This window comes from Lissotriton vulgaris, unplaced genomic scaffold (genome assembly GCF_964263255.1).
Source record: "Lissotriton vulgaris unplaced genomic scaffold, aLisVul1.2 SCAFFOLD_563, whole genome shotgun sequence".
In the NCBI taxonomy this organism is placed as follows: Eukaryota; Metazoa; Chordata; class Amphibia; order Caudata; family Salamandridae; genus Lissotriton; species Lissotriton vulgaris.
In genome coordinates this window covers 544,575-569,729 of record NW_028253855.1, presented here as the reverse complement: position 1 = coordinate 569,729, position 25,155 = coordinate 544,575, and the positions used below count along the sequence as shown (strand labels likewise).

The following is a 25,155-nucleotide window of genomic DNA, read 5'->3' as shown; positions in this document are numbered from 1 at the left end:
TCTTTGCACACATTATATTAGGGGGATTACGGGTCTCACAAAAAGTCAGGGTACCAGTTTCACATGCAGTCAGGCACTCCGTGCAGGGGTACATGCCAGGTTACAATTCGGGAGGCAACTCCTCTCCTAATGTACCCTACTGTACTGTTCACTTAATACCTTCTGGCAGGTACCCTGTCTCAGAACATTTCTTACCTAATTGTGCTGTGGGACGCAGAGAGTAGTTAACTGGTTCCCCAAACTAGGAGCCCTGTCCTGACGAAGACCCCATCGGACCACAGAGGGTAGAAACACATTGTGTTGACAACATGGAGGAAGAGTATGAATTCAAAATTGAATATGAAAGGTGTTGCCTGTAAATCATTCCACTCAGGGAAGCATATATTTGATAAACCTATGAGGCTGATGAAAAACCACATTGATCAGCCCCGATCTCACAGAGTAGAATCTTTCAACATGGGTGGTTTACAAGTCCCTGCAGTATGTAAAAATCAAAAAATGGTGAATAGTGATGATGAACTATATGTTTCTCGCTTTATTCAAAGTGCTATTACAATATATATGCAACAGATATACTAATGATAATGCAAAAGAAGCTGCATATAAGATTTATCTGCTGTGCGCCTTTAAATATTTCTAAAATAATTCAAATCAGCCAAGAGACCGTGACTGATCCATATTCCTCTAGAAATGCCTTTAACACTAAAATATTAGAACTAGTGGTCAGCTCTCTGCATGTTTACTTTTGGACACTTCTGAGCACAAGAGGCATTCCTCACTTGTCCTCATCGATGAAACAGCCGCAGACTTCCCCAGAGCATTTCACTAAATTCCCAGTTTCAAATGTGTTCACCTACAGGATTCTGCCATGTGTTGAACATAAACATTACAAAATAATTAAATGGAAATAAACCTCAGTCCCACCTATGTTTCAGGGAGCTATACTGTTAGAGTTTAACACAACAAGGAACACTTTCCTTATTAGGACTTGTGACACAGCACGAGGACACAACCCTGTACCAGGGAGAGAGCTAATAAGTGCAACACTCTGCCAGGATTTGTGACACAATACAAGAACAAAGCACTGCCAGTACTGGTTACACATCACAGTAGCACAAACCTCTACATGTATACTAGTGACACAGCACAGGAGCACAACCATTACCCTGTACACTAGTGATACATACAGGAGCACAACTTCACACATATGTCCTAGTGACTCAGCACAGGAGCACAACCCTCCACCTGTATACTAGTGACACACACAGGAGCATGCCCCTCTACCTGTATACTAGCGACACTGCACAGGAGCACGGCCCTCTATCTGTATACTAGTGACACATACAGGAGCCCAGGCCCCCAGCAGGAGTGGAGACATACCTGACTCCACAGTATTCTTCAGTCCAGCTCTTCATGGTGACGCTTGAGAGGCAAACCTCTCTCATCAGCTGAAACCCTCCTATTCCAGGCTGGGGTGTGATATACTTCCCCTGATGGCTCACACCCTGTTATTCTACGCTAGGGTGTGACATACCTTATCTGATAAGTCACAGCCTCCTATCCTCGGATAGGACAAGATGCCACACCCGCCTCCTCGCCCATCCTCTATAGGAATTTGTTGTGAATTACCTGACGAAACTGGAGCTGTAACACTGATTTATCTGGTAATTCTTGATTTCTCATTTTTATAGCGCAAAACTCATAATCCTGGTATAATTTTAAGTATGGAATTACTACTTTAGTAATTCCACATCCCTCTCAATGGATCAATAGTAAGTACACCCTGAGCGTCTCCTGGGCGGACATAGCCAATGTCCACGCAGCACAGGGGCAGCCCGCACACCCCACATCTCGTGCCTTCCACCCCAAGTGCTGAAACTTCCTGGCCCCCCTTCTTTTACATTCTCTCGTGTGACTCACGCTTGACTTCAGCCAGTCTCTCCACTCATCCCGTCTCTGGGACTTTGACTGTCTCTGCCTGCGGTGGATTCTCTTCCTTGCACTCGCTCCTTGGATCGAGCATCTCTGCCTGCGGTGGGTTCTCTTCCTTGCACTCGCTCCATGGATCGAGCGTCTCTGCCTGCGGTGGGTTCTCTTCCCTGCACTCGCTCCTTGGATCGAGCGTCTCTGCCTGCAGTGGGTTCTCTTCCTTGCACTCGCTCCATGGATCGAGCGTCTCTGCCTGCGGTGGGTTCTCTTCCTTGCACTCGCTCCATGGATCGAGCGTCTCTGCCTGCAGTGGGTTCTCTTCCTTGCACTCGCTCCATGGATCGAGCTTCTCCGCCTGCGGTGGATTCTCTTCCTTGCACTCGCTCCATGGATCGAGCGTCTCTGCAGCTTCACATATTCTGATCTCCCTACAGTTCGTGAGGTGTCGCAGGAGGGCAGGAATGTGAGAAGGACGTCAGACAGTAGAAGTGAAGTTATTGAATTTAAAACGTTTTATATAGTGCAAACAAGATCCCGAAGGATATCAGAGATTACAATGGATGGGAGGAAGGACATAAATGCAATATCGACATAACGTGAGAATAAAAAAAAACAGGGATAATCTTATAATTACAAGACAAATGAGTCAAGGAGAGTAATACAATAAACAGGTATATGGCGGGATACTAAGGGGGGCACACTATGCGGTAAAAAGAACAGCATCAAATGATGGTCCAATGGTTGTAGGATCAATGACTTTGAGTAGTAAGGTAGCAAGAGGCTGCAGGTCAGAAATTAGGAAAAGCACGCTAATGATATGAAGAAACTATCATCCTCTCCACCTTCCGCTGAACTCCCACACTAAAGGCCTGATTACGATTGCGGTTTTCCCGCATCCTCTGGGCCGGCGGAAGCCACCGCCGGCCCGGAGGATGCGGGAAAACCGCTGTGGACTGAAAAAGACCCCCGCCAGATTAGGATGGCTGGGGGATCGTTTTACAGTCCGCAGCTTTTCCGCCGCGGTCGCCTTCCGACCGCGGCGGAAAAGCTTTAACATGGCTGGCGGTGTCTATCAGACACCGCCAGCCATATTAGGATGTCTGCGGAAAGATGCCATTACACGGCGGCATTTCCGCTGTGTAAAGGCATACGGATTTGTGTTTGGGGGCCCGTTGCGGGCCCCCAGGGGTGAAGGGGGGGTGGGGGGTGCACATGGGGGGTACCTATGGTACCCCCCTGCATTTGCCTGCACAAAGCGGCAGGCACCGCGAGGTGCCTGCCGCTTTGTGCATGCAAAAGCACAACTTACATTTTTATGATTGCGGCGGGTGCTGCTTCAAGCAGCACCCTCCGCAATGATAAAAATACAGGATGTGACCGCCAGGGTTGCGGTCACATCCTAATTTGCACGGAGGGACCGCCGCAACCCCTGCGGATGGTCCCTCCTACTCTATGGTGGCGGACGGACTCAGGTCCGTCCGCCATCATAATCGGCCCCTAAGGACGGCTTGTTGGAAGCTTTTTTATATCTAACCATCGTTTCTTTGCTCCTGACAGGACACGTTAAGAATTGAGAAGCAGAAAATTGAATCTGAGTTTGAAAACCTCCAGCAGCTCCTAAAAGAAAATAAGCAAACACTGCATGCAAAACTAGAAGAGATGGAGAAGAAAATTACCATGGCTGAAAATGCAAATATCACCAAACTGTCCAATCAAATCATCTCTCTCAAGACCCTGATAACGGAGATAGAAAAGAAGTGTGAGGCGCCGGCGTGGGAACTCCTGAAGGTGAGATACTGTTTGGTAAATACAACAAAAGAAGGAAGTGAATGATCTATTTTTTGTGTGCAGTGTTACATGTGTCGGCGGAACACACATGATCTCCTGTCGGAGGCAATGCACAGTGACCCCATGCACTCCGACAGGCACACAGCATACAGACAGACAGTTCTATACTGTCCCTTTTATGCTGAGAGCTGAATACAATATACAAACAGTTGACTTTACATTAACTTCTTACAGTGTCACATACATGTCAGTAACCCATCTCAATATGCAGATGAGTTGTTTTGTATATATGCATTTTTCCTTATTATGCGCGGTGCAGCACGCCAACCAATCCCAGTGACCGTAATTAACATGGAGACAGGGGAGCAGAATGTAAAAAAAGCAGGATAAAAATGTGCAACATAGTGAGAAGCAAAATCTGTGAGAATGTGAAAGAAACCAACTTCCTCAGAAGTGTGAAAACATTTCTTTCTCTTCTACAGCGTTTACTTTTTTCCTAATGGACACTACATGTTTTAACTTCATGTTAGGATGAACAGTGAGCTATGTAATTAATCATTTGTAAAAAGGTAATGATTTTTTTAAAAATATTAATTAATAGCCATTTTGTTCTATCATAACAGCAGATCACACTATATATTATATCAATAAATATATCAGCATTTAAGTTCACACTGGAAACAGTAAATGAGTAAGTAATGCATTTATAGAGCGCGCGGGGGCGTCTGTGGTATGCCAACGTATCAGCGAGCAATATAGAAGTGGAATTAGTGTACATGGAAACGTTTTGTTCCAAAATTATAGTAAACAGAATTAACAAAGTTGTTAACGCTCCATCAGGGTGCAGCCAAAAATATAAATTTACGGTTATAATAACAAAAACTGACAACAATAGATTAGGTCCTCGGGCGGCAACTGAAGCACAATAACACGATCACTGTAAGATCAGGGGCCTCATTTATGAGGTTTTACCGTAGGGCAGCGCCGCACGCCTTCCTGTTGCGCTGCCCTACGGTAAAAGAAAAGGGCAGGAATGCGCTGTGTCTATCAGGTACGGCACATTCCTGTCCTTTTCCCCTGCGCCGGCGCACAACGGGCTGCCGTACGCTGGTGCACAACGGGCTGCTGTGCGCCTAGGTAGGCCCCTTATTACCATGGCGCAAGGGTGCCTGCGTTGCGGGGATGATTCTTTCTGTGCAGGAAGGGAAACCTTCAGAGGAGGCTTTTTCCTCTTTCTATGTGTGTTGCAGAACGACAGTAAAATAAAGGTATTTCCCCTCGCTGTGCCTCCAGCAATGCTAATACTAGAGCTTTCTGAATTGTCTCCGGTGAGAAAGCATTAAACTTTCTTAAAGTGGTGGCGCTGTCCGAGTGGGGCGGGATGAAAGTAATCTCCACACATGCTTGTTCAGACAGGCTAGGGGAGTTCTGAGGGATCACTTAGATTTTGTCTTCAAAGTGGTTGGACAGAGAATCACAAAGTGCTTGTGACGCATTATTTCTTTAGAGCAAAGTCTAGGGTTTATGAAAGCGTTAAGCACTTTAAATAGCACTTTGGAAGAATTTTCTGCCTGATCGATTTGGTTAGAAATATAAGTTGTCAATTTTTGTAAGGCTTCAGAAGAGTAAGTGATTCTTGGGGGTACCTCAGTTCTGATGGAAGGGGGGCAGGGGTTCTGGCTCCTGGCGACGGATGAGCGCCGACAAGTTTCCACACTGGCCTCCTTGGGGCAGAGTAACAACGCAGCGATGTGTGCTGCATTGCATTGCTGTGGATCTATCAAGCCGTTAGGGGCAATGGAAGCTGGACTTGCAAGGCTTGAGAAATCACTCTTAAGGGTTGTATTGTGGTGCAAAAGCAGCTCTATCCATTCATAAATATGGCCCTAGGGATCATCTTTCTCTGGTTCCAGGCCCAATTCTGAAACAGTCTAAGGTGAATTTGTTTATTCTGATCATGGCCGTCAATGTTGGTACAGAAATGTAATTGACCAATAAAGTTAACCTAAAAGCCATTTCTGCGTCTATGAAAATTATAGATAAATGTTTGTTTATAACTGGAGCTCACTTGAGAAGGGGTGTGGCCAAGCTAGTGCTCACTGTAGACCCTTGTCTGATAATGAATCCATGTTTTCCAGGGTGACCAAATTTGGGGCTCAAGGCCACCACCCATGTAGATAAAAATGTGGATTTCAGTTTCTTTTCAACGCTTACAAGAGAAAATGGGAGACTTTTCGGTCTCAAAGACGGGGAAACTCCTGCCTCCTGTTAGAATGGTGGTCCGTAGCCTGTTAATGTGACCTCTCGAGGAATCTTTAGAAAGACTGGATGAAAAACCCTGAGAGTTCCTTGTATTGCTCTCACTGAAGACCATTAGGAACAGTATCCGGAGCATCTCAAAGCGACCTCACAGCCTCCTTTATATCTTTAATTCTGAATGGGAATTTAAGATACAAGACGGTCCCTGGGTCCGGACCACAAGAATAACAGCCATAAAAAGCAAAGATATCAATGGGAGATTGGACCCCTTCACAATTCCCACCGCGAATCTTGCTTACAATGTTGGTTGCGTGTATGCCGCTAACACATCCCAATATGCAGGTTAGTTCTTCCTGCATGGTTTTTGCATGGCAGTAATCTATCCTAATATACAGGTGAGATCAGCCTACAGTGTTGCATGCATGCCAGTACCCCATCCCAATATAAAGGTGAGTTCAGCCTACAGTGTTGCATGCATGCCAGTAACCCATCCCAATATAAAGCAGAGTTCAGCCAATGGTGTCAAATGCTTGTCACTAACCCATCCCAGTATACAGGTCAATTCTGCCTGCGATGTTGCATGCATGCCAGTTACCCCTCCCAATATATAGGGCAATAAAACTGAAAAAAACACACGAAAGGGAGTGCCTCAAGAGTCCAACAATTGTATCGGAGAGTATGGTCTCTGTGTTTCTTCTCTCCACCTTCCACGAAGTACGCATAGTTCAGTGGTATCAATATCAATGTACTCTTCTCAAATATCAAAGTCACATGGGAGCAGTGGTATGAAGTCTCAAAACAATGCTCTTTATTATTCTTCAATACATCGAAGAAACGCCCAGCCAATGCGTTTCTTCCCCTGAAAGGACTTCATCAGGGCTCAAAGAAAATTTACATATGTACATGTACAATCATATCTAAAAACACATCATACAAAATAAATGATTAATCCATTACAATGCATAAACAGTGTTACAACTTACACACACAGGCTCAGACGGAACAACGTTTACATACAAACCATATTTTAAAACAATACTTTGTATCACTTATTACATGCACATTGTTTTCCTATAACATGCTAACACATAGTTCACCATTGAAAAGACATACAATCACCAATCCCCCATTTTATTGACAAAATACATTTCCATCATTTATCCTACCAAATGAGTGTTATATGCAACACCTTTCTAGTGAATAGTTCATTAATTATTTACCACGTCCTCAACATGGATATCTAATCCAATAACCTTACTTAATGTATTTCGTTACAGCAATGTCACAGCGAAGTCTAAGTGTAAAATCGATCAATTATCCCCGAAATACCTAGATTTACAAAAACATATTAAGATGTACAGGATTCATATTAACATCAAAAAAAGATTTTTACATTTAATTAAAAAAATATTCCTATTGGAAAAAGACCTTTTGTGAAATGGGACATTGCTGCGGGGGTCCCGTCTGTGACATTAGGATGCGCCCGCCATTAGGATGCGCCCGCCACACTGGCGGGCGCATCCTGCATTCTTGGAATTGCGTCGGTGGTGCTCTCAGCACTGCCCGCCGCAATGCCAAGAAGGCATGTCGTGCACTTCCATGCACAACGTGGTAGGCACCTCGCGGTGCCTGCCATGTTGTGCATGGAACTGCAGGGCGGTACCAGAGGTACCCCCCATGTGCACCCCCCAGAATCCCTGGGGGCCCGCTACGGGCCCCCAATTGCGTGAACCGCCTGCATATCCCCGCAGACATACTAATATGGATGGCGGTGTCTCCCAGACACCGCCACCATGTTAGCAGCTTTTCCGCACGATTGACACTTCGACGGGGCGGGAGACTGACGGACGAAAAGACCGTCCGCCGCCATGGTAATGTGGCGGGGGGAAATTTAAAGCGGGTGGTGGTTTATGGCGGGCGGATCGCCACCGCCATACAGGCGGTGGCGATCCGCCCGCCATACTAATGACCCCCCAGTATCTACAAATTCTATTAATATTTAACCTGATATTTGATATCTTTCTATTTTTTTGATAAGAGCATAAAATGTTCAACTCCTCACTTGGAACACTTGCACTGCTCCTACATTGTTGTAGGGAAATACCCGGTGACCATATATAAATATCACAGCTTCATATCCACACCCCATTGGGTTCTGTAAAATAAAAATCAGGAAAAACATTTTTACCCTCCCAAAAAAGTTTAATTATTCTAAATCTCAGCTTGATATCCATCATAGAGTCCCTTAGGAAATCATAACATGCTATAACACCATAAAGTTATCCACTTCAAACAAGTAAAGGACCTCCCCAATATATGAGTTAATCCTCTCCAAAATCACTAATCTTGACCTATACGTATCAAAAAAGAGCAATCCCTAGTGCATAATATCCAAAGACTACAAACAGAACCAACTGCTAGCCAACAAATTGGGTAAAAGCACCCAAGCCACAATGCAAGCAAAATATAATTCACTCTTTTCGCCACTGACCTGTAAGCTCAGACTGAATAATACGACATGCCACCACCGTCACCGACCTTCTTCTGAATCTTTGTAGATGACACTGATTCTATAAAGACATTTTACACCATTCACCATCCATCTTGGTTAACATAACCGATCACCCTGCATCAACCACTTTAATGGTCCAAAAACACATTTGGACCAGAAAGGAAAAACCCTTTCCTGTGAATTCATTGGTTATTAGGATAGTCCAATCACAGTAGTTAAAGATCTATGGCCACTCCTCCCAATATTATGGTCCAGAAACATTATTGGACCAGAAAGGAACAGCCCTTTCCTGGGAATTCATTGGTTTTTAGGATACTGCAATCACAATAGTTAATAATCTGTGACCAGAAAGGAACAGCCCTTTCCTGTGAATTATAACAACCAATGAATAGATGAGGGCTCCATAGATCCATTTCAGGAGCTGGTTTCAGGCAGTTCCTGATAATGTATTTATTTACCCAGAATGTTCAGGCCAAAGTTTGTGTTCGCTCAGACGTGGCAGTAACTGGGAGTAGAAGTGGGTGTGCATTGATGGAATCGGAGACAAAGGCACAAAAGAGGGAGACGCCTTCCAACTCAGCTGCTACACAAAACTGTCCACAGCAACCATTCTGGAGACGAATGAAGCAGGAAGTGGTCCGGGTCTGTCCCGGCACATCTAAGTGGCACCTGTCTCCCTCCTTCCTTCCAGAAGAGCCTGGTCAGCTTCAAAGGACTTTAATATACCCATAACCTACCTCCTTGTTTGGCAGACTTTTCCCATCTTTCCGTCTTCCTTATTGGGTTGCATTGACACACAGCAGAGACAAAATTCTATCCCCTTAGGTTAACGCACAAGAGACACGTTCCACGCTCACCCTAATCCACACATGCAACACTCATAGTGCACACACAGTCTTTATAGATGTTTTCTGCAGCCTACCCACAGCCCCTTACCCTAACTGTTCAGACTCAGTTGGCCATATATTAAAAGCCAGGCTCTAAAGGTTGCAGCTCCTTATTCCATTTTAACAGTGACTTACAAAACTAGAGGTCAAGGACCAGTGGTGAAAAGGTGAACTCTTGGGGTTTTCAGGGGTGGAGATCCTTTTTAAAGTTCTCCGACTATCACAGCCTCTGCTGTTTCATGTGACCCCTTTCAGAACATTACAGATTGTGCTGTGTCATGGGATTTCCATTCTGGATATCACCACCTGTGTCAACAGAATATCAGACTTTGTACGAGGATGTGGGGGCAGCTCCCAATGTCTTCAAACAAGAGATAGAAGAGTCAATGAAGCTTAGATTTCCAAACACACTTCACTTCTTATTTATTTATTTATTTATTTATTTTTAATATTTATAAAGTGCTGCATATACCCGTGGGCGTCAAGGCGCTAAAACCAATATTAACTAAGGAGATGTGAGGGGGTAAGTTGAATGGATCAGATGTGACGGAATGGAAAAAGAGATTACTGAGAAAACAGCCAGGTTTTCAAAAGTTTGCGGAACTGAAGCAATGTAACACTTTGTCTGATATTGAGAGGCAAGGTGTTCAAGAGTCTGGGGGCCGCCACCAAAAAGCGTCGGTCACCCCAGGTAACTGTTTTGGTACGAGGGACAACCAGTTGGCTGAGAGTGGCTGATCGTAGAGCTCTTGTAGGTTTGTAGGATTGTAGTTGGTCTCTTAGAAAATGAGGTCCTTGATTATTGATTGATTTAAATAATATGCAGAGTGCTTTGAAATGAATTCTTTTTTGTACAGTCAGCCAATGAAGTTCTTTTATGTTTTTGGAGATGGGTTCAAACTTTGTTTTGCCGGTGAGAAGGCGAGCTGCTGCGTTTTGTATTGTTTGAAGTTTTGCAATTACTCTGATTTGAGCATTGAGGAATAAACCATTACAGTAATCCAAGGATGAGAGGACAAGGGCAGAAACCAGTGTCTTAATGGCACAGTCAGGGAGAAAAGGGCGTATTTTGCGGATCATTTTTAACTTCAAGTGCGCTGTAGAAACGGTTTTGTTGGCATGGTTCATGAAGTTTAGTCCATCATCAAAGGTGACACCAAGGTTCCTAACCTTCGAGGTCGGCGTAGGAGGAGTACCGAAGGTCTCTGGCCACCAACAGGTGGACCAGGCTGGGGAGAGTGGACCAAAGATGAGTACCTCGGTTTTTTTCCGAATTCAGCTTTAAGCAGTTTGTCGCCATCCAATCTCCTATATCTAGGAGCCCTTTCTTAAATTTTTCCGCTACTTGCTCTCCGTCGCCTTTAATCGCCAACACTAGTTGGGTGTCGTCGGCGTACGAGGTAAGGCTCATCCCATGTGCTTTGATGGTCTTAGCAAGGTCCGACACATAGATGTTAAAAAGTGTCGGACTAAGGGATGAGCCTTGAGGAACTCCGCAGGGAGCAGAGAGTTGAGCTGATTGAAAGGGTCCCAGAATGACAGCCTGGGTTCTTTTGGCGAGGAAGGAAGCTATTAGGTTTTTGGCCGTGTGGCAGATGCCCAGTCCTTGGACACGGTCGACCAAGGTGTTGTGGTCGACCGTGTCGAAAGCCGCTGATAAATCTAGTAGAACCAGTATGGCAGTGCCACCCTGGTCCCTGATGACCCTGATATCATCAGCGGCTTTGATCAAGGCTGTCTCGGTCCCGTGATGTTTTCGGAACCCAAACTGCGTGTTGTCGAGAAGCTGATGTTCTTCAATAAACTCGGAAATCTGGGTATTCATGATTTTTTCGATCGTCTTTGCCATGAAGGGTAGACTAGCGATTGGTCGATAGTTTTTTAACTCACTTTTGTCCAGTGAGGGTTTTTTTTAGCAGAGGTTTTAGTAAAGTGTTTTTAAGGGGATCCGGATAATTGCCTGACAGCAATATTAAATTGCAAACCTGTGTAAGTGCCGGTATGATAACATCCATGACTGGTCTGAGCACAGATAAAGGGCAAGGGTCCAGGGGTGAGCCTGATTTGATGGTCGATAATGTGTTTTTTATTTGGTCCGGGGTGACTGGTTGGAAGCAAGGGAAGGTATTAGCTGGAGGGGAGGTAGTAGATGAGATTGAGCCCGGAGGTGATTTGGAAGAGAATGCTTGGTAGATGTCATCTACTTTGATGTAGAAAAAAGAAGCAAGAGAGTCACACAAAGATTGTGACGGGGGGGGAGTGAGGTCTGGGGAATTGCCTGATAATACTTTGGTGATTAAAAATAATTGTTTACTGGAGTTCTTGGCTTTCTCAATTTGAGCACTGTAGTATTCTTTTTTTGCTTCCGCTATCATGTTTTTGTATAGTGCTAAGGATTCCTTATAGACAGATTTACTACTAGTATCATATTCTTTCCTCCAAGTTCTTTCCTTGCTACGGTTTATCTGTTTTTGTGTCCTTAGTTTATCATTAAACTTCTAAAGTAATATTAAATGTTAACATCTTCTGTGGAAACTGATCTCCTTGTATTTCTTTCTCTGTTTTGCAGGATGTCAAGAGCACCCTGAGCAGGTAAGGCTGATGTATTAACCTCCTCTCAGTGTATAAGAAGCATGCCTTGCTGCTGCAGTGTGCAAAGTCCTCTACTGAGCTCACAAATCCCTATCCTGAAAAAGAAATATGTCAAAAACCTAATTTTGTAAAATAAATACTATTCCCCTATGGTCCTCAGAAAGTTAGGTCCAGTACTTTGAAAGATCTAAACTGTACCTGCACTATTCTCCCTGGTCTCAGAATCCACAATATATCCACACGTTCTTTCAAACCCTTCATATTGATTTAAGAAATCTTCAGATCCTCATAAAACTTTATTGAGATCTCAGAATTCAGCTGAGTCTCCTGAAAACATCAGTGAGTCCTGAGAATTCTCACTCGCATCCTCTGGAAACTCGTTTGAGTGCTGAAATAATTGAACTTCTTTAAATTTTGTTAACCTACCACAAGTCTTATAAAAAGTGCCATGAGCCCACAGCCAACTTCATTGCATTCCTGGAAAGCCCCTCAAGTTTTCTGTCAGGTTTAGGGATTGTGCAGAGCTGGTCCTCGATGCCAATCTCAAACTTCTTGTCACATATCGCTCAAAAAGGCCTTTGGAAAACAGTTTCCAACGATATTCTCAAAGGGGAAAGAGCGGATAGAGTGGAGGGATCCACACTCGACTCAGTGGGTCCCAGAGGGTGAGTGTCACAAGCACTGAATTCTGATGAATAGTTAAGGCACAGACTTGTAGCTAGGAAAGTATTCACACTGCAGACCGAGTACGGTGAAACATACCCGACCATATGATTAACTCCAGATCCGCACCCTTCCCACTTCAATGTATAAATGCCCCAGTTTTAGGCCTTACCTGTTTATCCACACAGTAGGTAATCTTGAGCCCAAGGGCGACAGGGACAGAACCATTAAACCCTTTACTGTACAGAAAAGATAAAATGTGAACAACAGGTATAAAAGCGAACAAACTAAAACAAAGGAATCAAAGTAACAAATGAGAGCACAGCCAGGCACAAACTTGTCTGGCAAGCAAGAACCTCAGAACACTCAAAAGCTGCTCGGCAATTGTTTTTGAAAGTTGTTTCCAGCTGACTCTGCCTAAATAGCCCCGGAAACTTTCTAGCTCTATCTCTTCTCTGACCTGTGTCTCTTGAGCTCCATCCCCAGTCTGTGCCTCGGGCTCCACTGGCCCGGTGTCCAGCTCTTCCAGTGACCTGCGGCTGTTCTTGTTTTACAGCCCGGCACCTTCTTGGAAATATTCTTCCTACTCTTGTTGCCACAAATCTCAAATTCCGACATGGCTGAGATTGTCCTTTTATTTGACACAATTCAAGATGTCCCAACAACTGGGTTAGAATTTCCTAATCATGATGACAATCCCTAAAACATCTGTTTTGTGCCTCCAAATATCACTATAATTTGGTTAAAGACAAGTACTTTGTCCAGTTGGCTCCTTGTAATCCGAAGAAGTCTCATCTAGTTCTCATAAACCTCATTGTAATCCTCGGATCTGCTCCTAGACCTGTTAATCTCTCTCCAGTCTTCCTTGACTTCCCTCCTGTCCATCCTCTGGGGTCTCTAGAAGCCTCGTTTCAATCCTCAAACCTCTGCCCAGATTACTAAGCGCTCATTATAGGGAGCGAATGCTTCAAGTCCCCGGTGTCTTCCTTTCAGCCCAATTCAGCGAGAGTCAATAGTGTATTGCTCGTCCATCATATCATCTTAAGCAGTTTTGTCTGTATGTAAACACACTCGTTCACCAGCACCTGGTTAAGAACAAGCCGGGAGCAGCGGACCCAAACAGGAGGGACCGCAGGGTCGGACCCTCGATGAAGTGAGTCTCTGTGTGTATGTGGACTGGCACGGGAATGGTTTTGTTGGTCACGTGCAATGTATGCCTTTTCTCGGCCTCACTTTTGGTTTGTCTCCCATCTTTAACCTCCATTGTAAACAAAAAGAGTGTGTTTGCAGGGCGACCCCCGTCTCCACCCTCTCCCGAGAGGCGATAGGTTCAACCCCAATGGGTGAGTGCAGCATGTATTAGTCTGTGTGTTACCAGGGCGTGATTGATGTAGGCAAATTCTAAACCATCATTAAACATACCTCACTCATGAGGCACCTTGTGACCGATGAGGGCGGCTTCAGCTCTAACTGGAGGCGGGTGTTTGTATTTGGAAAAGGCATTCACTGTTGTGGCTGTTGTGCTTAAGATGATATGATGTACGAGCAATACACTATTGACTCTGGCTGAAATTTATTATTTATTTATTTATTATAGTGTTTTGTATAGCGCGGACAAGACCCGTGGGTATCAGAGCGCTTGACATTAAGAGGTCGGTTAAAGATTAACATAAGTAATTACAATTTAAAACAACAGATATGAGGTAGGTAATTATATGGCTTTTGGAGGTGAGTATATAACTATGTTTACATAATATGAGCATTTACGATATGAGTTAGATTAAAGATTAGCATATCTGGAAAACGGATTAAACAGCAAACAATTATGAGGTAGATAAATATAAGAAAAGTGAGGCTAGAGGTGTCTCTAGTCTCATCCCTTAGCAGGCACACGCATTATTGTCTTTGTGAGGACAAAAAGACTTCCACTCAATAGGCTTGATTTAAATTTTGTTGTATTTCTTGTAAATTATATTTTCAATATCTTCAATTTTTCAAAAGTTCATTTGTGCATTTTCAAGATCTTTGCGAACAATTTCTTAGTTCAGGCAATGTCTATATCATACATCCAATGCATTTCGGGCATTTCTCTATGCCCTTCATCAGGGATTTGACACTGTAAATGATAATGTGAATGACCATTAGTATGGTGTCAGAAAATAGTAAAAGAACATATAAATGAACACAGATATAATAAGCGTGTATTTAAAACTAACGTGCTGCAGACTTTAAAGCATGTGTATAAATATTATGTGATTTGTGACAAAAAGGCGTTTAACCCTAAAGAACGCTAAATAGAAACATAATGTCGGCGTGTCACTTACATGCCTGTCGAAAAAGAAGGCTGGATTCTGTGAAGGAACGGGGAGAATACACGCGGGGTAAATGGTTTGCTCGCTTAATGAAAGCAGTAGGGTTTAAAGACCGTATGGTAACTGAAACTAACCTGGGGTAAGGTTTAGGAGTGTTCCGATGTGGTGTTCCTCTTCAAAAACGCCAGCAAGAAACAGCTTGCCGCGTTTAGCTGTTTTGAAAATTGCCGGTCACGTGACGTAGTCCCATGACGCGTCACGTGTAGGGGGGTGGTGAAGCGATTAGGTTTCTATTGCATCGGGTAGATAATACGGTCAAGGTAAACTATGAACAACAGTGAAGGTAGACTGTGTGAGGGGCGACCTATAGTGAATGTAAAAAATAAAAAATTGAAAAATGAAATAATTACAGGACGGAAAGGTCCGGGACCGAACTCATGAGGTTAGGGATGCAAGTAGGTATCACGTACGTGTTGAGGCAACTGGGAGGTAGGTGGAAACTAAGGGAAATGTGTTGATGTAAGGTGTCAATGTCTGAAGCATACATAAACAAACACAGTAATAACACAGTTTGGTCTGTTGAGCAAATATTTACAGATAGCAGGAAAGTTCGATTCTATCATTTAAACCCATCGGTTTCTGGGTTGACAATTTCTGAATCCAAAAGTTCTCTCTTTTAAGGAGGCGTTTGTTATTATCCCTTCCCTCCAACTTGTCAACTGTTTCAAGAATAATAAATTTGATTTGTGACACATTATGATGCTCTTCCACGAAATGTGAGGATAGTGCTGATTTCAGATTTTTTAATCTGATGTTTGACTTGTGTTCCGTGAGACGCACCTTGATGCGTCGTTCAGTCTTCCCCACATAGATCTTGCCACATGGGCATTTTATTCCGTAGATCAAATTACTTGAGTCACAAGTTGCGTTGACCCTAAGTTTGATAAGATTGCCTTGTCGGGGATGGTTGATAGTATTTCCTCTTATTATGGAATTACAGTTACCGCAGTTGAGGCAAGGTTTCGTTCCTGTGAAGGCTATGTCTTTGATAGGTTTGTATTGAAGGATTTCCCCCAAGTTTTTGGCCCTTCTGAAGGCAAATAGAGGTGGTTGACTAAATGAATCCTTGAAGTCTGGTTCAATACTCAGTATTGGCCAATGTTTAAGAATAGCTTGTTTATATTTTTTACTCGCTGTTGAATATTTGGAAACCACCACTGTACGTGTTTGTTCGTTTTTTTCTTTGGGTGTTAAAAGTTTGGTTCTATTAATGTGGTCAATTCTCTCTTTGGTTTCTTTCAATAGGGTTTGGGGGTAACCTCTGTTGGAAAATGTGTTGGTCATCTCTTCAAGTCTTATGTTGAGTGTATCTTCTTCAGAAGTAATCCGTTTGACTATAGCCATCTGGGAAAATGGAAGGTTCCGTATCAAATTAGGTTCATGAACGCTCGAGTGTAGCAACATATTGTTTCTGTCTGTCGGTTTGACATGCAGATCCGTTGTGTTAAACCCTACTGCTTTCATTTAAGCGAGCAAACCATTTACCCCGAGTGTATTCTCCCCGTTCCTTCACAGAATCCAGCCTTCTTTTTCGACAGGCATGTAAGTGACACGCCGACATTATGTTTCTATTTAGCGTTCTTTAGGGTTAAACGCCTTTTTGTCACAAAACACATAATATTTATACACATGCTTTAAAGTCTGCAGCACGTTAGTTTTAAATGCACGCTTATTATATCTGTGTTCATTTATATGTTCTTTTACTATTTTCTGACACCATACTAATGGTCATTCACATTATCATTTACAGTGTCAAATCCCTGATGAAGGGCATAGAGAAATGCCCGAAATGCATTGGATGTATGATATAGACATTGCCTGAACTAAGAAATTGTTCGCAAAGATCTTGAAAATGCACAAATGAACTTTTGAAAAATTGAAGATATTGAAAATATAATTTACAAGAAATACAACAAAATTTAAATCAAGCCTATTGAGTGGAAGTCTTTTTGTCCTCACAAAGACAATAATACGTGTGCCTGCTAAGGGATGAGACTAGAGACACCTCTAGCCTCACTTTTCATGTATTTAGTAAGACGCCGTTGGGCCCTCGGAGTCACCTTGCGGAGCACCAGTAAAACTAAATTAACATTACTCAACACAGCGTGTTCACCTTTTCAACTAAACACAAGCTGTGCATCTACCCAATTTCATGTAGATAAATATAAGACATTCAGGAGGTGAGGACGTAGAAATAAATCAAGTAAAACATGAGGTAGTAGTAAGGATACAACTAGGTCTCAGGAGAGACTCCTGCACCGCATCATAGTTCAGGGTTTATCTTGCTTCAAAGTTAGCGATTTTCCTTACTAGCGACATCGGCGCTCTGTCTTAGGGCAACAATAGATCCTATCTATGACCAGCCGTCATCACTATGTGAGGTATTTACTCATCAGGAAGCTTTTCACTTCCCTCTTAAATGATACTGTATTTTGAATCTTTCTAATGTTTGGAGGGAGTGAATTCCAGATTCTGGGGGCTGCTCCCGAGAATGCTCGGTCATAAGTCTTTTTCTTCCGGAAGATGGCTGGCCGCAACAGCAGTTCCTTGGCACTCCTGGCTGGTCTGTTTCCTCCTGATAGTTCAATTTTCCCGGCTAGGTATCTAGGTGTGTTGTAGTGGAGCGCTTTGTGGGTGGTACACGCCATTTTTAGTTGAATTCTGGCTTCATATGGTAGCCAGTTTAATGCTTTCAGGTGCGGAGAGATATAGTCGAATTTCCTCGATCCAGAGATAAGTCTTGCCGCTGCGTTAAGGCATACTTTTAGTGGTGCTGTGGACGTTTTTGGTAGGCCGGCTAAGGTGGTGCACCCATATTCAATTCTTGAGATAACTAAGGATTGGTTTGCCAGTTTCAGATCCGCCTCTGAGATGAATGGTTTCAGTTTTCTTATATAGTTCAAGTGGAAACGGGCACGTTTAGCCATGGATTTAATGTGGGCTTGCATGTCGAGGTTCTCATCTAATGTGATTCCTAGCGATTTCGCTGAGTAGACTAGGGTAGACCGCCACCTTCCCGGAGAGCTGGAAGCACGCCGAACTCAGCGCCCTACTAAAGAAACCTACAGCGGACCCCACCGAAATCAAGAATTACCGCCCCATCTCGCTCCTCCCGTTCCCAGCCAAAGTCATCGAGAAGACCGTCAGCAAACAGCTGGCCGCCTTCCTCGAGACGAATGGATCCCTCGACCCCTCACAGTCTGGCTTCCGAGCCAACCACAGCACCGAGACCGCCCTCATCGCTGCCACCGATGACATGCGAGCCCTGATGGACAACGGAGAAACAGCGGCCCTCATCCTCCTAGACCTCTCCGCGGCATTCGACACTGTCTGCCACCGCACCCTAGTGAAGCGCCTCAGCAACGTCGGAATCCAGGAGAAGGCTCTGGAATGGATCATCTCCTTCCTCGACGGAAGAACACAGAGAGTCCGTCTACCACCGTACAAGTCAGAGGCCACCGAAGTCATCTGCGGCGTCCATCAAGGATCCTCGCTGAGCCCCACCCTCTTCAACGTCTACATGAGCCCCCTCGCGGCCATCGCACGCCAACACAACCTCAACATCATCTCCTACGCTGACGACACCCAGCTGATCCTCTCCTTGACCAACGACCCCGCCGCCGCCAGAGCCAACCTTCACGAAGGGATGAAAGACGTAGCCGAGTGGATGACGACCAGCCGCCTGAAACTGAACTCAGACAAGACGGAAGTCCTCATCCTGGGTTCCTCGCCCTCCGCCTGGGACGACTCCTGGTGGCCCCCCGTCCTGGGCACCGCACCCAAACCGACAGACCACGCACGCAACCTGGGCTTCATCTTGGACTCCTCCCTCACCATGACCAGACAAGTCAACGCCGTCTCCTCGTCATGCTTCAACATCCTGCGCATGGTACGGAAGATCTTCCGGTGGATCCCCACCGAGACCAGGAAGACGGTCACCCAGGCCCTCGTCACCAGCCGACTGGACTACGGCAACGCCCTCTACGCCGGAACCACCGCCAAGCTCCAGAAGAGACTCCAGCGGATCCAGAACGCCTCAGCCAGACTCATCCTCGACATCCCACGACACAGCCACATCTCCGGACATCTGAGAGACCTGCACTGGCGCCCCGTCAACAAAAGAATCACCTTCCGTCTCCTCACCCACGCACACAAAGCCCTACACGATCAAGGCCCGAGCTACCTCAACAACTGCATCAACTTCTACGCTCCCAAACGCCATCTCCGATCAGCCAGTCACGCCCTCGCCACCGTCCCCCGAATCCGAAGAACGACAACAGGAGGAAGGTCCTTCTCCTACCTGGCCGCCAGGACCTGGAACTCCCTCCCTCCCGACCTGCGCCTGACCCAGGACCACCTCTCCTTCAGGAAGAAGCTCAAGACCTGGCTGTTCGAGCAGTAGCAGCACACCCCCCCCCCCCCCAAGCGCCTTGAGACCCTCCGGGTAAGTAGTGCGCTCTATAAATGTCTTTGATTGATTGATTGATTGAGGGTAGGGGTGCAATTTAGCGCTGTCACTAGCTTGGTCCATTCCTTCATTTCCGTTTGGTTCCTTGGTGGTGCAATTAATAGGAACTCAGTTTTGTGAGCATTTAGCTTCAGATGGTTGTTTGTTAGCCATTGCAGTGTCATTTTTAACGTCTCATTCATTAGTTCGATGTCTTCCAGGGATGCGATCTTTATGTATATTTGCGTGTCGTCTGCGTACATGTGATACGAAATCTGTGAATTACGGAGAATTTCTGTAAGAGGTTCGACATACAAGTTAAACAGTTCAGGGGATACCGTGATCCTTGAGGGACTCCAATTGAGTTAGGGCATGATGGTGAGAGTGATTGGTTAACCAGGAATCTCTGTGATCTGTTTTGCAGGAATGATTCGAACCATTTCAACACAATGCCAGATATACCCATCCTATCCTGCAGCCTGGTCAGTAATGCTTCGTGGTTTACTGTGTCAAACGCAGAAGATAGGTCCAGGAGAATCAGTAGGCATGCTCGATTTTGATCTAGGGCTTGTAGTGCGTCGTCAACAATATGGAGGATCACTGTTTCCGTGCTATGTCCTGCTCTGAATCCTGATTGGTAATCGTCTAGTAGGGAGAAGTTGGTGATGTGTTGACTCAGTTGGCCTTGCACGCATTTCTCAATTAGTTTGGCAAGTAAAGGGATGTTGGTCACTGGGCGAAGATTACTCGGGTCTGTAGCATCCGCTGTGGGTTTTTTGATTATGGGGACGACTTGTCCTGTTTTTAGGCAGTCTGGGAGGATCCCTTGAGATAGCGATGCATTTACTATTTTGGTCCAGATTGGAACCCCAATATGGCTGATTTCTTTTAGGCATTTCGCGGGTAAAGGGTCGTTATAGTGGTTGTTAGGTTTGATATCCGAGAGCGTTTTGGTGACGGTATTCTGGTCATATAATTTGAAGGTACTCCACTGTGCTTTGTTTTTGGCCTTATTACAATCTGTTTCCAGGCTGGAGTCGATCGTGGATACTGGTTGGGTGGGTAGGTTATCCGCCGCGTTTTTGAGCTCTTTCTCAAGCGAATTGGCCTTCTCCGTGAAAAATGTCGCAAATTCTTCACAGCTTAGAGGTGTTTTCGTGTTCATTTGGGCAGATTTCGCTAGTTTATTTGATTGTTCCTTTAAGATTTCGAAAAATTTCCTTGGTCTGTTTTTGGCCTTATCAAGTTCTGATCTTATGAATTCCTTTTTACAGTTGATTATCTTTTTGTTATATTGGTTTCTGATTTTTCTGAGGGATTTCAGTTCGGGGGATGACGGGTGTTGTCTCCATTTTCTTTCAGCCATTCTCAGTTTACGCCTTTCTTCGTTCAGTGACCCATTAAACCATGGATTTTTTATCTTCTCAGTGACTCTTTTCAGCTTTAGTGGCATGGTGTTGTTGAAGATTTTCGAGACTGATGTTGTGCAGTGATCTGTCAGATCGTTTACATTCTGCAGGTTGCTAGGAAGCTTTAGGTCTCTCTCACAGCATTCTAGTAGTTCAATATTCTCCTCTTTTGTGTCTCTAATCCATTTTTTGATCTTGATGGGTTGCGAGGTCTCGCTCTTTTTCAACGTGGGTATCAAAAATGTTATTGCATGATGGTCTGACCAGTCACATGGGTCTATTGAGAGGATTGATGTGTCTTTGTTTCTTGATATTATCCAGTCTAACGTTGCTCCTTTCAAGTGTGTCGGTTGCGTGCATGCTTGTGTGAGATTTAGTTCCGTTAGGAAATCTTTGAGCGTGTTGATTGATTTGTCATTGCAGTCGTCCCAGTGTAAGTTGAAATCGCCTAGGTAAATGTTATTGGCGTTGGTGTTAGAGTTGGCCGTTATGATCTCCATTAACTGGTCGATGAACTTGGCGTTCTCTCCTGGTGGGTGGTACAGCGCTTGCAGGGTACATCTCTGATTGGCTGCAGATCTTACATTAAGACCTAGGTATTCACATGATTCTAGTGGGTCGGATTGTATTTGGTTGACCTCAATATCTGATCAGTGAATGCAGGCTAAGCCTCCACTATCTTCTTTAGTCTGTCTAGTCTTACAATGTTATACTGTGGAGGTACTAAAAGATCCATGGTTGGAGATGAAGACTTCGAAACCCACGTTTCTGTAAGTATTCCCAAATCGATTTCCTTGTTGATGATGAGGTCTGCTATGTCTGATGCGTGTTTGGTTGCAGAGCAACAGTTGAGTAGAAGGCATATCATAGGTTTCCCTGGATTACTGGGGTTCAGATTTTTCGCTTCGGCAGTTAGCTGAACTTTTTGTAAGTTATTGTGGTTGGATTTTCTTTCATTCTGTTTAGATGTTCTATTGGGGTCAATCGGTACTGTTTTGATTCTCTCTTCTCCCTTTCGGTTCGATGGTTCATATGAGCGAAGCAAGGCAAGGGTCTCCTCCTTCAACCAGGAGCTGGTCCTAGCTGGTTGGTTGTGTCTATTTGATAGTGGCATAGCCGTCTTGTTGCTCTTTCTTTGTGAGGCGTGTACCAGATTTTGGATATGTGTTACCGTGGAGTGAGTGCTTGTCATCATTTCCATTATTTTTTCCATTGTTAGTCGAGTATTAAGTGTGTCTTGTGCCATGCTGCCAATTAGTTTCTGAAGATCTTTGATATCTTTCTGATTATGGAGAGATCTCTTAAGGATGGAGGACCTATGTTTTCCTATGTCTTTTCTATGTTTCGGAACAATTCTTTTAGCCGAAATCCTTTTAAATAGTGAGTATACAACGCATATGTATTGCTACAGGTGTCCTGGTGAGAAAGGCTCATGTCCAGGCACTCTATTGCTGATAACCGAGGGGTATATTTAACCTCAACGTTATAATATAAAGATCTCACAATGGGATTCATTATAATGTACAGGCAATTTCATACTGATGAAAAATACCATAAATACCGGTGTTAATATGGACTTTTTGATTACAGGTTGGACACAAAAAAAGAAAGTATACACGTTGCCCCTAGATGCAGTCAGTTACATGCATCTGTTGTGTATGAACTAGACACCACGTAACACGCACATACCAGGGAAGTGATTCTAAATCACCCTGATGAAAGCCCCGGACCCTCCTGGGCCATAGAATAGGGTTGAAACATGTTGGTATAGGGTCATAGGACCATTAAATCCTAATTCGCTATTGATATTCTTTTTAGCATCCCCAACTTCTCCACTAAGAAAGGGACACCTTGGAGAGAGCCGGCGGATTTTTTATCTTTATGCCCCCTGATCTCATTCTTTTACCTGCTCCCTGGAACTTGGTCGAGCCCACCCTGACCTTAAGGAGTCAGGGTGAACCCGATGATAAAGCATGACACTATTATAGTGTATGAGGGTTATTTAAATAAAAGGAATAATTGAATTGGACCAGTTTGAATCTAGCTTTGCAGGATTGTCTTTTTACCCATTGACTGGCTTTATTGGCTACCAGTCAATGACCCTTCATCATTACAAGCAGTGTGGCCCTGGTGTGTTGGGTATTCTGTGCTTTTAGTGGGTTTGCACCAGTTGGGGAGGACTCTGGACCCGCCTGGATTTCGGGAACTGCCGAGAGACCTGGTTGCTTCGTCCTCCCTGGACAGTGCGGATGCACACGTGAGTGCCTCTTTGGGACACATGCCTATCCTGAGCCTAGGGACGCGCTGCTGTTCTTCTTTCTGGGCCGCCTCAACCACACCGCGACATTCGCCGGACAGTGATATTTTTCCTTCATGGTTGGTACTACTGCGCTTGGACTTTGTGACACTCGCGGGCGTGCTATTGCCGTCCTTGGACTTCGGCTGCACACGACTGGATGGACTCGAGCTACTGAACCCTTTTTTGGTATTACTCGAGATTGATTCGCTTGGATCTTTCAGATCCTCCAAAAAGTACTGTAACTTGATTGACAAGGGATCATTGGGTGGTTCCGTGGCTAGACGAGGCCAGGGGTGATGCATTTTAGGTTTCGGTGGCCCTCACGTTAACTGACAGTGCTCTGGGTGTGTTTGTACTGGGGTTGTATTTTTGGTGTGCTTGGTACTTGACGCTCTCCGCGATGCTCCATTTTGCTTTTGGATTTCCTCCACGTGCAGGGGTGATGGGCGGGGCCGGGTAGCGACTTTGAGAGCCCTCCTCCATCTATGCTCTTTGTCTTTTCTCTTTCTCTTTCTAAATTTCGGGTTCCATTAGGGTGACAGGCACGCAGCTGGGGGGGTAGGCCTTGGCCTTCCGCGGGTGTGCAGGGTGGGAGTAGGGGGGTAGGGTTTGTCCGTTTTTTTGTTTCCATGGCCCTTTAGTCTTCGTCTTTTTTATAGTGTCGTCTTCATTCGTGGTTCCTGTAACGTGTGCTGCTTTGAGGGGTGGGGCTGGGGATTGCTCTCCATCGGATTTGTGCTAATGTCTCTCCTGATTTGTGTGCCGTAACCTCACTGCTTCGTCGGTATCTATAGTCATTGTGGATATCCTGATTTGCGTGCTGTGTGATAGGACCACGTATGATTGTATGGCACTTCTTCAGTTCCCTATATTAAAAATGAACCTCTGTAATCCTGATTTCGGACCTGACCGTATGCCCAGGTGCTGTCTCCTGTATACATATCGTTCCGGCTTTTGAACTGCTCTGATTCTTCGTATTGATTGCTACATTTCTACCCTGTTTCGCGGCCGGCCGGGAAGGTTGTAGGCCCGTACCTGTATTTGATGGCAATACTAATAAAGGTTCACAAAAAAAATAAAAAATAAATAACAATATTAGCTGGGTGTGCATTGGGTAATTCACGAGTATCCCGGAAATAAACTAAGAAAATTACAGATCCTAGAAAATATCAAACACCATGTACGGCATTGTAAAGTCCTGATAAAAGATTCTTACCCCTGTTTCAGGAGTGGGTGATCACTAAGCAGAGTCCCAGTATAATGCGTAGGCAACGTATAGAAGAATCGCGAACATCGTGCGATTCTGTAATGTTAAATAGCATAAGGATCAGAACTTGAGTTGAGCGAGAGCACTTATATAAAACAAAACATCGTATGTCACAGGGATCAAATTAGTAATGACCCTGTACGCCAGCTACCATCTTACCTATAGATGATGTAAAGATGTGTAGTGCCCAGGAGTCGTGTACGATCTCGATAAAGATCCCAATTGTCACCGTAATGTCTGGCAGAGACAAGATACTGTCAGTTATCAGGCTAGGAAAAAATTAAGCCAAAATGACAAGCGAAACAACGATCGTAATCAGAGGAACCAGAACCTTACCTGATTCACATGAGTGCAGTGAAACCACGTACTCCCGGGTTGCCGTGTTCCTGTATGGACATGTGACCCGGAAGTTGCGGACGTTAGATAGGAAACGTAACGTAACAGACGTTCATCGGAGACTGGGCCGCTAACCGTATTGCGTGCTACCGGCGTAAGGCGTATAGGGAAGTAAGAGCAGGGCTGTTCGTCCTGATCCCGAAGGACTGCTTGAATACCATCATAAAAAGCCGAGATCGGAAGGAGTAACACTGCGAAATTACTCCCAGAAGATCGTTTAATAAGTCAATTCCCTGACAATAGAAAAGGACAGCGTGATATAAAGTCATCATGCAATACTTTGTGTGTGCGAGTATGTGCATGCGTGCAGGTCCCACACATACGTGGCTAGATAC

The 25,155-nt window shown here is 44.6% G+C and overlaps 1 protein-coding gene across 1 annotated transcript in view; it reads left to right on the top strand.

Moving 5' to 3' along the window:
• Nucleotides 1-25,155, top strand: part of LOC147660724 (E3 ubiquitin-protein ligase TRIM39-like) — a 119,121-nt gene that overhangs the window by 53,136 nt on the left and 40,830 nt on the right. The window contains exons 3-4 of the mRNA XM_086951509.1: nucleotides 3,487-3,717; nucleotides 11,945-11,967. Coding sequence (XP_086807635.1) covers nucleotides 3,487-3,717; nucleotides 11,945-11,967 — 254 coding nt within the window. The remainder of the gene's footprint in view (nucleotides 1-3,486; nucleotides 3,718-11,944; nucleotides 11,968-25,155) is intronic.